The sequence below is a fragment of the Balaenoptera physalus genome (assembly GCF_965194825.1).
Source record: "Balaenoptera physalus genome assembly, chromosome: 14".
NCBI lineage: Eukaryota > Metazoa > Chordata > Mammalia > Artiodactyla > Balaenopteridae > Balaenoptera > Balaenoptera physalus.
In genome coordinates, this window is record NC_138893.1 from 49,319,922 (window position 1) to 49,337,545 (window position 17,624).

The following is a 17,624-nucleotide window of genomic DNA, read 5'->3' on the forward strand; positions in this document are numbered from 1 at the left end:
TTTTGGGTTTTTTTTTTTTTTGGCTGCATTGGGTCTTCGTTGCTGTGCGCAGGCTTTCTCTAGTTGTGACGAGCGGGGGCTACTCTTCGTTGTGGTGCGCGGGCTTCTCATTGCAGTGGCTTCTCTTGTTGTGGAGCACGGGCTCTAGGTGTGCGGGCTCAGTAGTTGTGGCGCATGTGCTTAGTTGCTCCGCGGCACGTGGGATCTTCCCGGACCAGGGCTCAAACCCGTGTCCCCTTGAATTGGCAGGAGGATTCTTAACCACTGTGCCACCAGAGAAGCCCTTAACCACTGTTTAATTGCTTCACTGCCTTACTATCTCTTTCCACCCTTGAAAATCCTAGGAATACATTGTTTTTTCCTAAGGAAAAAGGACATTTCTAAAGGGCATTCTCTCTAAGGACCCATGTTTCTTGGGGGCTACTTCTAAATAAGGGTGCTTTGCTCTGGGAGTCACAAGACAAATATATGATGGTATGTTCTATTAATTTGAAGCCAAATCCTATCCAAAGTCACATGGGTTTTGATACTTTTTTCCTCATATGAGGCCGCTGGTCTAAAGACAATGGGTTGCTACTAAAAAATGCTCATGTTATTTTTGAAATGGGATTGTCCGATTCGAGCTATAGAAAAGGACTTTCCTCATTCTTTATTTATTATTTTTGGCCGTGCTGGGTCTTTGTTGCTGCGCCTGAGCTTTCTCTAGTTGCGGTGAGTGGGGTCTACCCTTCGTTGCGGCACGCGAGCTTCTCATTGCGGTGGCTTCTCTTGTTGTGGAGAATGAGCTCTAGGCTCGTGGGCTCAGTAGTTGTGGCGCACGGGCTTAGTTGCTCTGTGGCATGTGGGATCTTCCCGGACCAGGGCTCAAACCCGTGTGCCCTTGCATTGGCAGGCGGATTCTTCACCACTGCGCCACCAGGGAAGCCCCTCATTCTTTTATTTATTTTTTTACAGTGTTGGCCCGATTAAGTTATGAATTTTTATTTTATTTTTTTGGCCACGCCAAGCAGTTTGAGGGATCTTGGTTCCCCGACCTGGGCCCTCAGCAGTGAAAGCACAGAGTCCTAACCACTGGACCGCCAGGGAATTCCCCTCATTCTTTCGGCACCTTAGCTAAATAGCTATTAATATCTTCGTTTTGTGCCCCTAGACCGTAGAATCCTAACAATTGTGTTAGAAGCCCCAAGCCTGAGAGCTAAATTTTATTAGAAGCTGATTTTTATTAGAAAAGACAATCAGCCATTGATATCGTTTTTTTAAAATCAATTTATTTATTTATTATTTATTTTTGGCTGTGTTGGGTTCATTGCTACACGCGGGCTTTCTCTAGTTGCAGTGAGCTGGGGTTACTCTTTGTTGCAGTGCGCGGGCTTCTCATTGTGGTGGTTCTCTTGTTGCGGAGCATGGGCTCTAGTCACTCGGGCTTCAGTAGTTATGGCATGCGGGCACTCAGGCTCAGTAGTTGTGGCTCATGGGCTCTAGAGCGCAGGCTCAGTAGTTGTAGCACACGGGCTTAGTTGTTCCGCAGCATGTGGGATCTTCCCAGACCAGGGCTCGAACCCATGTCCCCTGCATTGGCAGGCAGATTCTTAACCACTGTGCCACCAGGGAAGTCCCCAGCCATTGATATCTTATCCTGTGGTACAATTTTAGTCAGTTCAGCTCTGAGATGCACAGACTGATTAATCAAAGATGAATATAAATGGACTAATCGAGCCCTAAGACATTCAAAGCCCTAAAGCAGCTAATGAAGCTGCCATGCACATGGTTACTGCCAAGTAGCCAAGGCTAGGGGAGAGAGTGGGGGTGGGATAGATAATGCAGACAAACACAAGTGCTGTTCTTCTGACCACCCTGGAACCTCTTTCAGCACACCAGGGCATACAACAATTTACTGAGGTCACATGTGGAAGCTGGGAAGACTTCAAACCAGTGCCCAGCTGTCCACTCAAATTCCAGAGCTTCTCAAATCAACAGCCCACTAGACCATATACTTTATGAGGACAGGAACTGTGTTGGTCTCCTTGAAAACTAGGTTCTTAATACCTAATTCAGTGTCTGGCACACATTATGTGCTTGAGAAATACTTGTTGACTTAGTAGATAAATGAATTTCTGCCAAGAGCAAAGTTCCTGGAAAAGATGCTGTTCTGGAGTCTTTCCAGCAAAAATTACTCCCTCCTTGACCCACCAAAAGAACTAAAAGGATGGCCAGGCCAGGCCATGTCTAACAGGATGTGCTATCCCCCTTTCCTGAACAATCAGCTTAACATCACATAAAACAGATAAGGTACAAGGTGCAAAGTGACTAGTTAGTCACGATTACATCCACAATCATTATTTCCTTGGGGGAAATCATAACATTCTCCAGGACTGTTACGATTCAAATGGTCTCAAATTAACCTCTGCCTTGCAAAAGCTGATTCATCCAGAGAGAAACGACCATATAAATAGAACTGCTTCAGCCATAAACAAAAAAAAGGAAATCCTGTCATTTGTAACAACACAGATGAACCTTGAGGACATTATGCTAATTGAATACATCAGACAGAGGAAGATAAATAATGTATAATCTCATTTACATGTGAAATCTAAAAAAAACAAATTCATATAAACAGAAAGTAGAATTGTGGTTGCCAAGGGGCTGGGTGTTGTAGGGAATGGGGAGATGTTGGTCAAAGGGTATAAACTTCTAGTTATAAGATGAATAAGTTCTGAGGATCTAATATACAGCATGGTGACTATAGTTAACAATAATGTATTATATACTTGAAAGTTGCTAAGAGAATAGATCTTAAATGTTCTTACACACACACACACACACACACACACACACAGAAACTGTAATTATGTGAGGTGATGGATGTGTTAACTAACATTATTGTGGTAATCATTTTGCAAAATATATGTGATTCAAATCATCACGCTGTACACCTTAAACTTACATAATGTTATATGTCAATTATATCTCAATAAAGCTGGGGGGAGAAAAGAGATCTTTAAGTAAATAAAGGAATGAACAGATAGATAAGATACGGCTCTCTTTACCAGGGCTTTCAAAGTTTTTTTTTTTACTATGACCTACAGAAAGAAATACAGTTTGCACTGTAACCCAGAACATACACGTCTCTAACGGAAAACAAAAGTTTCCCCAAACAATATTTATCCTTATTATGTGTGATGCACTGATACTTTCTATTCTAATCCTTTTAATGCCCACAGCTTGTACCAGAAAGCAAGGAAGTGCTCAAAGGGGTCATATCAAAGGAACTAGTTTGAAGGGGCTCTCACTGATCAAATTTGGAATTACTTGAGCACCAAAAATAATCATAAATGAAATTAACTGTAAACACTGAATAAATAAAAATTAACAAGCCCCCCAAAAGGGGGAAAACTTACTTGCCACCGTCAGTGGTCATTATTACACAAACTCCTTACCTGAAAATTGGCAATTTAAGGGAAAGAATTAAGCATTTTCCTTGCCTTTTCAGGAGAAACTGTGGTTCATCCTCCAGTTTGTGAAGCTATTCTAGAGACTGCCAGCTAATAATGTAGAAAGAATGACAGAATTAGAAAATCATCATTCTGCAAACCCCCTCCCCCCAGTGAAATAAGTGATTCTGGCAAAAATTCACCAGTGGGTGATCATTAGGTAAAAGGATATTAGAGACAGGATATTCAAAAGGTGCCAAATTACTACTTCACAGATTATCTACCAACTGCAAAGAGAAAAATAAATTTATTTTACAGTGAGGAGATATGGCAGTCACCACTAGAAGCACGTAATCAAATTTAACACCACCAACAGTGGGACAACTTGACAGTATGTGCCTCCTGTGGTGATAGAATATGAAGTACACAGTATCATCTATAAGTACTCTTGTCAAAAATGTTTAACCTGAATCAAATTAAGCTTTTAATCCTAACTTCTAGAATGGAAATATATGAGATAGAGTCACAAGTTAAATGACACCACAAGGACACAGACAAACCCAGAATATAGAACATTCTAAAGATAAATGGCCTGGTCTCTTCAAAAAGTCAATGCCAAGAAAAAAAACAATAGGGTGGAGAAAACTGTATTAGATTTTTAAAGTCTAAAGAGATATAACTACCTAATGAAATGAGAATTCTGCTTGGATTTTGGTTTGTAAAACCAGCTATAGCTATAAAAGGCAGTTTGGGAACAAAAAGGAAATTTTAATACATGGACTGGATATTAGCTAATATTGGTAAATTACTGTTAAGTTTCTTAGGTGTGACAATGGTACTATGATTATGTAGGAGAATGTCCTTATTTAGGATGCATGCTGAAATATCAACACATCTGCAACTTATTTTCAAATGGTGTATGAAAAATATACACACATATATATTGATAAAGCAAATTATGGCTAAATATTAATAATTTTGACTCAAGTGTGGGATGTAGGCGGTCACTGTTGTATTATTTCAATTTTGCTGTTTAAAATTTTTCATACTAAAATTTGAGGAAAAAATGCTGTGCAACCCTTTAAAATGATATCACAATTCATTAATAGAATGCAACCTGTAGTCTGAAGATACCACTCTAGCCCACAGTAGGGTAGTCATCATATTATCTTAGCTCTCTGGGACTTCCCTGGTGGTCCAGGGGGTAAGACGCCGTGCTCCCAGTGCAGGGGGCCGGCGTTCGATCCCTGGTTGGGGAACTAGATCCTGAATGCATGCCACAACTAAGAGTTCGCATGTCGCAACTAAGAAGTCCTCATGCCACAACTAAGAGTCTGCATGCTGCAACTAAGACCAGGAGCAGCCTAAATAAATAAATAAATATTTTAAAAATAGTATTATCTTAGCTCTCACTTTATTACCAGTATGGAGGCAGTTTTCTTAAACCTGTGGCCCAAAAAGAATGAACCTTCATGAAAAAGTTCACATGGAATGAGGCTTTCTTATTCTACAACCCTTTGTCAAGAGTCTCCCAAGTTTTATATTTTTCTGCCAATTAATAACTCGCTTTACTTGAAAAGGAAGAATAATCAGTTGAAAAATTCCTACTAGTGTCAGGAAAATTTCATTTTGTCCCTCTACTTTTAGATGATTTTTCCCAAATCAGGGTCCATCACAGATAACATTAAAGTCCTTTTGATCCTCTTCCTCACCAATTAATGTCCCCAACTACCCTTAGCCTCCAGTTCCCAAGCTGCTTTCCAGGACACCTGGAAGCAAGCTACATGGCTGACTGCAGAAAAACCCTTGCTCCCACACTACATCTGGCCCTGCCTTTCCACCAAATCAAATGCCAATTTATTGCCCTCTGATGTACAGTCTATCAGTCCACTTCCTGGACGGCCCCACTTCACATTGGGCCAGAAACCCAAAGCAATAATGTGAGTTCTACAAATGGGCAAGTAATTGCTCAACAAGCGTGGAACAAGGAAAGGTCAGTTGTGATATGTGCACATGTGGCAGCCCTTCACATCTCAAACTACAGTGGTAACAGTGGTAACAGAAGGCTGGTGTTACAGAAGAGGCATGCACTGAGAAGCCAGCCAACAGGCAGCCAGGAGTGCTTGTCCATCTAAGTCCTTCAGACTTCCAAAGACCAAAGTAAAGAAACAAAGACAAATGCACTCACCCTTTCCATAAACATATCCAATATCATTTTAGAAACTGGGGTGACCAACTGAGCATCTATGAGCATAGAGAGGTGGTTAGAGAAGGTAAAGCTGAGACAAATAACTCTATACTATCTCTCCTAATCAAAACTGCACACTGAATTTCAAACACCTGGCTTCTTCTGAAACCGTCTTGGCACTTGCCCTGAGTTTGAGTGGGTGGAAAAGAAGAAAGGGACGCTGCCTGCCTCCTTGTTAAAAACAAAGCAGCAGCTGGCTTTCCCTCTTTTAACTCATCTGACTGCTGTCATGGCAAGTTGAGCACATACCCAGAGAGAAATTTCAGGCCTCGAGAGGTGGCTGTGCTAAAGAGGACAATGTCAATGAGAGCAATACCGGTAACACCAACACCCACCACACACCTCACTGTTACCCTGTCCCCCAAACTCTACTAGAAATTAGGTTCTTTGCTTCTGATTTTGAGAGCCGAGCTATTAAGAGTGCCCTTTTTGGGACTTCCCTGGCGGTCCACTGGTTAGGACTCCGCGCTTTCACTGCCAAGGGTGCAGGTTCAATCCCTGATCAGGGAACTAAGATCCCACAAGCTGCGCAGCACAGCCAAAACAAGCCCTTTTTTTCACAACTTCCTTTCAGATACAAGTAGTGGAAAATGTGCCAGGAGACTAGTTCTAATGGCTAAGCGTGTTTGAGCACTAGGGAGAGAAAAAGGGAGAGCTGGACCAATAAGAAGCCAGACTACACAGAACTGCTTCTTCTCAGGAAAGTCTTCATTTTATAATCCTGAGGACAAATAAATGTTTAGAAGAACTTCTTGGTTTAGAAGTGTCAAATGAAGACGGTTCAGATCATTTGGGGAAAGCCCAGTAAAAAGAAATGACAAAGTTAAGTCGTCAAAATATAGGCCTCTGGAAGCCATCTTATTGATATGAATATTCCCTAGGGGAAAAAGAATCACAGTACCTTTCTTTTCCCTAACTGTGCTCAAATGCCCGCAAGACTGAGGCTACTCAAGCTACCAAGATTCCAAATTGCCAAAGTCAGCCTGACTCAAATTCAAGTCACACCCTAATGTGCTACTCAACAATCTCCAAACTAATATAGTCATGTATTTTATTATACAACAAGAAAGACAAAAAGGGCACAGGAGGGACTTCCCTGGCAGTCCAGTGGTTAAGACTCCACACTTACACTGCAGGGGGCACAGTTCGATCCCTGGTCAGGGAACTAAGATCCCGCGTGCTGCATGGCGTGGCCAAAAAAAAAAAAAAAAAAAGGCACAGGAAAGAGATACTTATATAAGTGGGCCCAACCTTGCCTCTTCTAATACTTAGCCCATTACATAAATTTGTCTGCCAAAGTTTGTCATACTTGGTTCTTCCAGCCTCCACTTAGGCCTTGAACAATTCACCAGCTCATTTCCAAGTGGGTCAAAGCTAATGACTCGGGGAATTTCCTGGTGGTCCAGTGGTTAGGACTCCACTGCCAGGGGCCCGGGTTCGATCCCTGGTTGGGGAACTAAGATCCCACAAGCCGCAGCACGGCCAAAATAAAAAAAAAGTTAGTGACTCATTCAACCTTCTTCTCATGGCTTCTCATGCTGATTAATAATGATATACTGGGCTTCCCTGGTGGCGCAGTGGTTGAGAATCTGTCTGCCAGTGCAGGGGACACGGGTTCAAGCCCTGGTCTGGGAAGATCCCACATGCCGTGGAGCAACTAAGCCCGTGCACCACAGCTACTGAGCCTGTGCGTCTGGAGCCTGTGCTCCGCAACAAGAGAGGCCGCGATGATGAGAGGCCCGCGCACCGCGATGAAGAGTGGCCCCCACTTGCCACAACTGGAGAAAGCCCTCACACAGAAACGAAGACCCAACACAGCCATAAATAAATAAATAAATAAATAAAAATTAAAAAAAAAAAATAATGATATACTGCTTACGCTAGGGAGATGGTAGCTCTAACAGCAAATTTTTTTTTTTCAAATATTACCCTTACTCAATCTTTTTCCTGACAGTGACTACAAAAATCTCTTCACTACACTTTCCCATGTTCCAACTGAAACAGATTAACTTGAGGTATGAGGCATTCTGGAAGAGTTTTGCTTCAACTTAGAAGGCTATTTCTATGAGGCCTAAGCCAGACAGGTGTTAAGTCATAGTTCCTCCCAGGTTGGCTTTCAGACTCTGTTTAAATGTTCTCTGTAAACCTCTGGAGGTTACATGGATTCAAACCTCCTAGCTCAGATTCTGAATTCACAAAGCTTGAGACAGACAGTACCCTACAGGTGTGTTTGTCCAGGATAAACTATATTTAAATAAACTCCTGATACATCCACTCTCTCCAGGCACCTGCTTCTCCCTCTTAAACTCAAGCACACCATATCTTGCTGTCCAGGTAAGCACAGTAAAGAAATATCCTATCCCTCAAATATCTTATCCCTCAGAGTTACAATACGCAAACCCACCAATGTCTCTGGGAATACATAAACTCTGGCCAGAACAGCTTTACATGAGAAAGCCAAATAAGCAAATATATGAGCTAAATTTTTGCTCATTTCTTTGGCTTATGTGTTAGCAAGGAAAAGAGTGGGAGTAAGAAAAGATGGCAATAGATTTTTTTTTTTTTTTTTTGGCAATAGATTTTTCTCATTCACTCTCACCTATTCCATACCTGATAGAGAACCATATGGCACAGAGTAGAGGCTACAAAGGTTAGCCTTGGAACGGTCAGCTAGAGCCACTAGTCTTAAAAACCAGTGGTTACGAGGGCAGGAAGTTTGTTTACCATTATAGATCCAGTGCCTAAGTGCCTAAGCAAAATGTCTAGCACATAGCAGATATTCAATAAATATTGGTTAGAAGCAATTCAACAAGCTAGACCCAGAAGAAATCCAAAACTTAGTGAATCTCAGAAAGAAAAGGTCCAAGCAGCTACAACAGTTCCACAGTTAATACAGGTGCTTATACTGAGCTTCAAGACCATATTAGTCTTATGCTAAATACCCCCAAACCCCATAGGTCCTCAGAATTTAAAAGGCCAGCCAGGGGTTATATCTCCAAAGGCAAACTCACTACCCTCCCCACCACCACCACCCCTGACACACACCACTAAGAGGTCTTCCTCAAGTCCTGGCCCTGAAGGCTTTAAAGTCATTAACAGGTGATTCCTTAAGAGAAGATTCTGGTTGTGATACTTTTAGACTGTTCTTCTCTCTGTGCTTTAAATCAAAAATTTTCTGGAAAAGAATCTCTTTGTAATGATCTAAGTTTAAAGACCAAGGACAAAGGCAGCCTCAATCTGGAGGCAAATGATCACAGCCAAACACCACAAATCACAACTGACTAGAGCCTTGTCCATGAAGTTATACTGAATGAAGGGTACTAAGGCTTGCAAGGACATGCCTAATCTGGGAACAAAGAGATCAAAGACCAGAGACAATGCTGGCTAGAAGTATTCTTCTAAACTGTCTACTCTGGGGGGACTTCCCTGGCGGTCCAACGTTTAAGACTCCGTGCTTCCATGGCAGGGGGCACGGGTGTGATCCCTGGTTGGGGAACTAAGATCTCACATCCCGTGCTGCGCGGCTAAAAAAATAAAAATAAACTGTCTACTCTCCACAGACCTAAAACCAAGAGCAGTATCAAGTATCCTAATATTTCACTTTCCCTTTCATCCCCCTATCCCATGCCACAGATCTTACCACCCAGTCTAACTGTGAGATTGGAGATAACTCCAATAAGCAAGAGCCCCAACAAGATCTCTAAAAGGATAAAAGGAAATGTGTCTTTGGAATCTAAGCCCATGGTAGGGCTTGGGCAGATGCAAGGGAGAGGCACTGGTCCTTCTGCCCCTACGGCCAGGACAACCCAGCCCTGCAGGCAGCACAGAGTTAACTACCCACCCGCTTTGAGAAGCACAAAGGTACATCACTGCAACATGCCTAACATTTACATTGCCTCTCTCTGCTCATTAAACAGGTTTTGGTTAAATAATGAACAAACTGTATTACAGACTCCGATGAGAATTCCAAAATTATAAATCAACTGGGAAAGCCCAAAGGGGCAGACAGACAGGGAAGGGGGGAGAAGGATAATATTGACTAATATAAAGGGCGCAGCTTGACAGTGGATATTCCTGCCACACCTGATCAAACACACTCCGTTGGGGGAGGGGAAAGAGAGCAAGAGAGGGGAGATGGGACAAGAGAGCCTGAAATTTGCATCCGGAAAAGATTAAAATGGATTCTTTGGGGATAGAGAAAATACATAATATATATTACTATAAATGCAAAACTGTACTAAAAGCTAACTCAAATGTCAAAGATTACAGCTTGAATAAATTTAAATATAAAAGCCATGTGCTTCTTGAGTTAATGAGAGAGACATAAAAGGACAAACTGGGCTAGGAGGCTGAACAGAGCCTTATGCTGCCTTTGCTGGGCAATGGGTTCAAAGCACAGCAGCAACTATAGTCAGAGGCTTCCCTTCATGGCTCTGAGCCTTGAGAAAGAACTGGCAAATCCCATTACTTTTCCAGTGTACATTTGCTATTTTTAAAAATTAAGATATAATTCATATGCCATAAAATTCACCCTTCTAAAGTATACACTTCAATGGTTTTTAGTATATTCACAAAGCTGTACAACCATCATCATTATCTAATTCCAGAACATTTTCATCACCTCAAAAGGAAACCCTATAACCATTAGCAGTTACTCCCCATGCCCACTCCCAGCTCCTGGCAACCACACATCTGCTTTAACTCCTTCAGAATAACCTCCTAAGGATTCCTAAGAGAATCGAAAGACCAAATGAGGGGCAACAGTCAAGTCTCACTGGTGGTGAGCTATGGCATTATCCAAAGTACCAATATGCAAACCTTGCTCTTATTAGGCACTCCATACCTTCCAAGTGCAACCCTCTCTTTAGATTTGGTATTAGAATATTCTATTACTCTAGATGTTACAGAGCATCCAGTTGTCATGCATTTTAGGCAAATACTGACTGCAAATGTAGTCCAGAGACTTATCTGTGAAAATAACTGATATGGACTTGCTAAACTTACTAGAGACAGTGGACTTATTTCCTTCACAATGCTCAGATAATGTTCCTGGAGGAGTAGGTAGCGCTTATGTCCGTAAAAGATTCTCTGACTGCTTACAAGAAAAGAGACAAAATCATTTAGGTTGACTGACAATGTCCAATGAACCACCTATTTCCATTAGTAATATTCTTAACCAACCCAGCCAGCAAATAACCTAGAAAAGTGTAAATAGAAAGCCTTTGTAAAAAGAGACCAAGTCCAAGTCATTTTCATGAGTTAAACTGAATAGAGTCTTAGAATTCCTGCCATACTTCCTCCAAACTAAGTGGTACAACATTCCCAGTCACATAGCACAGGCAGTCCCTTCAGTCTCTCTCTCCAAGTTCAAAACCCTTTCCCAGCCTTCAACCGTTAACAGGCTTCCAAGAAAGCAGTCCTCCTGACACTGCCAATCAGAAAAATCTGTTTGTTTTGGTAAAAGAAACAAGAAATTGGTCATGGATTGCAGAGTCCAGGACCACAGGGGCAGTTGACCCATAAACCTGTTCCTGGAAGCCAGCACTATGTGGGGGGTCAGAACCAATCAGAATACCATGAAATGCTCTATTTTGGGTCCACTCTGTTATTTTCTCAGGCAGGTAATATGCTAAAACCCAAGAACAATGGGGCAACCTTGGCAGGCACCATTTCAACATCTGCCACAGCTGTTGGCCCCTGGAAAATACTACAACCTTCTTCCTTCCTCTGAGGGAAAGCTTGGCAACACCCAGCTATGTTCCTAGTACCAATGACAGAACTGGCTCCTCAGCGTATTCTGGTTTTAATAGTTTCAAGCAGAAGATAATCTGGATTCCTAACCCAAAGATGTAAGAAAATTAGGCAGCAGACTCAACTTTGGTACCTCTTAGATGGTCTAGACTCCAAATCCTGGACTGCACTATTCACCACAGATACAGTCTCTGAACTGAAGTCTTGGGATATGTCAGAATGGAGAAAACAAGTGTGGGATATGGATTGGATGGCAAGTAGGAAATGTGGCTCTGTCAGGATAGCAGCACCACCTCAGCTCCTCAAGGTCTGCAGCATGCCCAAAAAGCCTACAAGGCTACTCCAGTCTGACCTCAGCCATTTTAGGGTGTCCCCAGCCACTTAAAACAACAATTCCTAGCTGTCTATAAAATGCTTGCCAATGGGCTTCCCTGGTGGCGCAGTGGTTGAGAATCTGCTTGCCAATGCAGGGGACACAGGTTCGAGCCCTGGTCTGGGAAGATCCCACATGCCGCGGAGCAACTAGGCCTGTGAGCCACAATTACTGAGCCTGCGCGTCTGGAGCCTGTGCTCCGCAACAGGAGAGGCCGCGATAGTGAGAGGCCCGCGCACCGCGATGAAGAGTGGCCCCCGCTTGCCGCAACTGGAGAAAGCCCTCGCACAGAAATGAAGACCCAACACAGCCATAAATAAATAAATAAATAAATAAATAAATAAATAAATAAATAAAATTTAAAAAAAAAAATGTAAATTCCCACTCTTTAAAAAAAAAAAAAAAATGCTTGCCAAAAGTTTCCAAATGTATTAACTTGTTTAATCCCCTTAACTCTCTTAGAAAGACAATACTCTGAACTCTGACCCACCAAAAAGAGTTGTAAATATCTACTCACTACGTTTTCTTTTTAATTGGGATGTGTACGCTTTATCGGAAAAGTTGAAAAGATCTGGCAGCAGCATGGATGCAACTAGAGATTATCATACTAAGTGAAGTTAAGTCAGAAAGAGAAAGACAAATACCATATGATATCACTTGTATGTGGAGTCTAATACGACACAAATTAACCTACCTAAGAAGCAGAAACAGACTCACAGAACAGACTTGTGGTTTCGGGGTGTGGGGGGAGGGGAGAGATGGAGTGGGAGTTTGGAGTTAGTAGATGCAAACTATTACATATAGAATGGATGAACAAGGTCCTACTGTATAGTACAGGGAACTATATTCAGTATCCTGGCATAAACCATAATGGAAAAGAATATAAAAAAGAATGTATACATGTATAACTGAGTCACTTTGCTGTACAGCAGAAATTAACACAACATTGTAAATCAACCATACTTCGATTAAAAAAAAAAAATCTGTGCAAGCCACCAACTTTCTAAAGCAGCCAAATCACTTACAGTACAGGACATAAAATGGGAACATGCCACCTAGTTGCATTAGCCCTGCTATCTAGCTAACAACAACCACCTCTATACTACTTGATCGTTCTTGGCTAATACTGCCAACACTTTTTAACTGAGGAGAATTTGCTCCTTTAAAGAAACATGTAGGGAATCCTTAGATAACTTCTGCCCATGTTTAGGAAAGTAAAAAGGAATTTTTCTCCAGATATTCTCCTATTGATACATTTCTCACGAAAGGAAAAATTTATTTGTTCGTTTATTATTTATTTAATTTGCAAAAGCCTTAAAAACTATTTCATTTGTGGTCTTAGATATGTTACTAGCTAAAACCATTCCAGGGTTATACACTGCAAAAGCCCTTTATAGTCAACAGAGGAACACGCCTTGGAGGCTTTCCCTTTAGGTCTATATATACCCCCTTGAAAAACCTGAAGTGTTGAGACTTGCCTCCTCCCTTGACATGTTTTTCTACATAATATAAGGCACTTCCTGTGTACCTTCTCCTCTAATTGTAAGAACAGAAGCAATGCAGAACAGGGCAATAAACCAGGCATCAGGGGCCTGAATTCTGATGGAAACTCTGATGGAGTTTTGACTCCGCTTCTTAGGATCAGTGTGACCTCAGCTAAATCACTTAAAATATCTCTGGGCTTCAACTTCATTCATAAAAAGGGGACAATATCTAACATGCCTCCCCAACAGGGTTGTGTAAAAGTTCAATAAGGTAACTAGACTTACCATGGTGATCATTTTGAAATGTACAGAAATATCAAATCACAATGTTGTAGAACAGGAACTAATATAGTATTGTAGGTCAATTCTATTTCAAAAACAAACAACTCACAGAAAAAGAGATCAGGTTTGTGATTACCAGAGGCAGGGGGTGGGGCAAGGAGGAATTGGATGAAAGCAGCCAAAAAGTACAAACTTCCAGTTATAAGATAAATAAGTACTAGGAATGTAATGTACAACATTATAAATATAATTAACACAGCTGTATGTTATATACGAAAGTTAAGAGAGTAAATCCTAAGAGTTTTACATCACAAGGAAAAAAAAATTTTTTTTCTATTTCTTTAATTTTGAATCTATATGAGATGATAGATGTTCACTAAACTTACTGCGGTAATCATTTCATAATGTATGTAAGTCAAAGCATATGTACACCTTAAACTTACACAGTGCTGTATGTCAATTACATCTCAATGAAACTAGAAGAAAAAATGAAGTTCCCCATCCAAAAAATAAATAAATAAAAAAGTGAAAAAAGTTCAATACAGTAATAAATGTGAAAGTGGCTTTGAAAATTCTAAACACATGAATATTATGTAACATAATCATGATTAGGAAAACAGGGGCAGAGTGTGTGACACAAAAGATTCTGGCAACAAGAGAAGACTAAAAGATCTGCATTACAGACAGCTAAGGCCCTAAAACCAACAATGATTTTCTGTAAGAAAAGGGTTTTGCTGCAAGTATTAAAAACTTCACTTGTGCCACCAACTTCCTATCTTATGGAATACGTAAGTCAGAGAAAGAAAGTAGTTAAAGCAAAACAAAACAAAACCAAAAAATAGCCAAAAATAACTTATTTATAACTCAAGCAATGAAGGAAGTTTATAATTGTATGAACGCTGATTCCCCACTAAAATGGGACACTCTACTAGGAACTCTAGGAAGGATCAGCAATAAAGTAAACCAGAGCAAACTACACCCGTGGGCCAAACCTGGCTTGCAGCCTGTTTTTTAAAAGAAAATTTTATTTATCATTCATTCATTTAAGTATTATCTGAGTCTGCATTTGAGCTACAATGGCAGAATTGAGTAGTTGCACAGTTGCTACAGCCTGCAAAGCCTAAAATATTTATTATATAGTCTTTTACAGAAAAAGTCTGTCCACCTCTGCAATAAATCAAACACACTTACCTGTTACATTGTTTAAAACCTCCTTTAGATGACTGAAACTATGCAGCAGAGGATCCCGTTCTTCATCCTGTAACACATAAATTAAAAAAAAAAAAAAAATTCATTATCAGGCCAAGAGGAAAGAGGAAATAAAGGACAGATCAAGGGCTCTTTCTCTGAAGCCAACCAAAAAATTCAGTTTTCCTTCTGAAGAGAAGAAAGTTAGCTATACTTCATTTTTCCAGTTCCCTAATCTCTTATCTCATAGAAGTACTCTGGGCTTACCTAAAACAGTACATCCTGAAATACTAAGCTTAATCTACACCATGACCATAGCACTCAAGCTACCATAGATTGCTAGGTCCTTTATATGTGCTATGGTCTGAATGTTTGTGTCCCCTCGAAACTGCTAAGTTGGGACTTCCCTGGCGACTTCCCAGTGGTTAAGACTCTGTGCTTCCACTTCAGGGGGCGCGGGTTTGATCCCTGGTTGGGGAACTAAGATCCCACATGCCACGTGGCGCAGCCACAAAAAAAAAAAAGAACTTCTATGTTGAAATCCTAAGGTGGGTGATTAGGTCAGGAGGGCAGATTCCTCATGAATGGAATTAATGCCCTTTATACAAGAGGCCCAAGAGTGCTCCCTTGCCCTTCTACCATGTGAGGATACGATGAGAAGTCTGAGACCCAGAAGAAGTCCCTCACCTGAGCATGCTGACATCCTGATCTTGAACTTCCAGCCCCCAGAAATAAATATCTGTTGTTTAAAGAAAAAAAAAAAATCTGTTCTTTATAAGCTACCCAGTCTTTGGTATTTGGTTAGAGCAACCCAAACAGACTGAGACATACAGAGTAAGATGTATGTATTATTCTATCTTTTCTCTTTCTTCATAGTCATCATAATCTCACATATTCATTTCTAAGACATTCCTGACTCCACTCATACTTCTAATACAATCCACTTTTATAAATGAACATAAGAAATTTCTAAACACAGAATTTCTAAGACATTCCTGACTCCACTCATACTTCCAATACAATCCACTTTTATAAATGAACATAAGAAATTTCTAAACACACATATACATTTTCACCAAGTTGGAAATGTCTAAACTTGATTTTACAATTGTACCAAAAACTGTCTTACACGACTGTACAAAAAATATCCTTGAACATACAAATGCAATAAAGAAAGTCAGCTTTACAACAGGTAATCTTACTCATCTGATTGGCAAGATACGGTCTGCTCTATATAAGAAAACTTGCTGAATTCCCAAGGAGTACCATTACCAAGCCATACTCCATGTATCAATAACTAAACTAACTGAAATGAATTTGATAGCTAATTATAGTTCTTGGGAATTAGACGATAAGGAATCTTTCTGACATTTTTAGGCATATTAAAGAGATCCCAAGTGTTAGCTTAAGTTGTTTATGAAAACAGCTAGAATAAAAATGGTATCATCTTTTGGCTTCCAGAGAAAAAAACGCAGCTTATAAATTTGACTCTAGTTGAAATAAAACAAAAGGGTCCTTGAAACCCTTCTGAAAAACGCTGAATTCCTACTATTATCATCATTACCAGGAAATTGATTACTGTTTTAAGCACGCACCAGATCCCCTATAGCAACTCAGTGACCAGGTTCTCTGCCCACTGCCCACTTACCAGTGGAGTATGGGTGCTCCATCGCGCATTTCGTTTGATGGCCCCAACCACAATGCTAATTTCCCCTTGAATGATGTAAATATTTTTATCCACCATCCTGGCAAACCTACTGAAACAGTGAAGAGAAAAGTTAGTTAATATTTGGTTACCCAAGACCATACCCATGCTTAAATCAGTACCTGATAAGGTTAGAACTATGATTTAACTTTTCAGTACCAAGATTTCCCACCTGTAATACTAAGATGGGATGAAGCCCTTCTTATGTTATGAATCCAACTACCTGGCTCTTCTAGAGGTCTCCGCAAGTTCAAGATACAACTCAAAAAGCATCACACCAGAAACTTTTCAAAGGCACCTCAACAATCTCTAACAAGCATGTCAAATTCTTCAAAGTCAATTGTCCCCCAAATCTCTCCTACGAATCATATAGATATGCAGATACATCCGTGTTGCTAGTTTGTTAAAGAAGTATTTCAGATCTTCCTTTTGTTCTTCCTTTTTTATCAACTCAATAAATAATGAAGGTTTAAGTTAAAAGAAAAGAATGAAGGCTGTTAGAAAAACAGCCCTGGTTTGGAACCACAGTTACAATGTCAATTTATAGACTGCATCCATTCTGCCAAGTCAGCTCCAGAAAATTGGACAGTGGCAGTGATGCAACCTTTGAAAAGTTCTGAAAAGTCAAGTTCACTTGCTTATAGCAGGAAATCGCTAATAAGTAGACTGAAAGGTAGACTCTTCTAGGCATAGAGAAAACCCTAGGAGCATGTAAAATCAACCTAATCACTTCCCATTGTTTAGAAATCCTCCTCAGAAAAGACAAAATTTTAAAAAACGAAAGGAATAGAAAGCAGGGTAGGGGAGACGTACAGTTAGACAAACATTTAGATCAGGCTCAAGGAAAATTAAAACAGTAAGGCTAACAGAGTAAGGAAAGGAATTCCAAAAATATTTACTTAATAAGCACCTACTATGCATAAGGCATCTTTCAGAGTGCTAAGGATACAAAGCAAATAAGACATGGAAAGAGCTTTAGGCATACTGTGGAATGAAAAAAAAAATTGTAATGCATGACTGTATGTTGCCAACTATGTAAAAACCAACCAACCAACCCACCTTACATAAAATACTAGATTTTTGTTTTCAAAAATATACAGTATTTAACATACAGTAAGATATAAAGAGAATATAACAACCAGTATCCAGATTAAGAACAGTA

At 40.4% G+C, this 17,624-nt stretch overlaps 1 protein-coding gene across 8 annotated transcripts in view; it reads right to left on the bottom strand.

Annotated features, from left to right (window-relative positions):
- Positions 1–17,624, bottom strand: part of GBF1 (golgi brefeldin A resistant guanine nucleotide exchange factor 1) — a 122,772-nt gene that overhangs the window by 91,735 nt on the left and 13,413 nt on the right. For 7 of the 8 annotated variants that reach the window (XM_082425044.1, XM_082425041.1, XM_082425046.1 and 4 more), the window contains exons 2-3: positions 16,406–16,514; positions 14,761–14,827 (exon numbers count right to left, since the gene is read on the bottom strand). In XM_082425044.1, the coding sequence (XP_082281170.1) occupies positions 14,761–14,827; positions 16,406–16,501 (163 nt within the window). In that variant the 5' untranslated portion in view covers positions 16,502–16,514. The remainder of the gene's footprint in view (positions 1–14,760; positions 14,828–16,405; positions 16,515–17,624) is intronic. The other variant, XM_082425045.1, reaches the window with a different exon arrangement.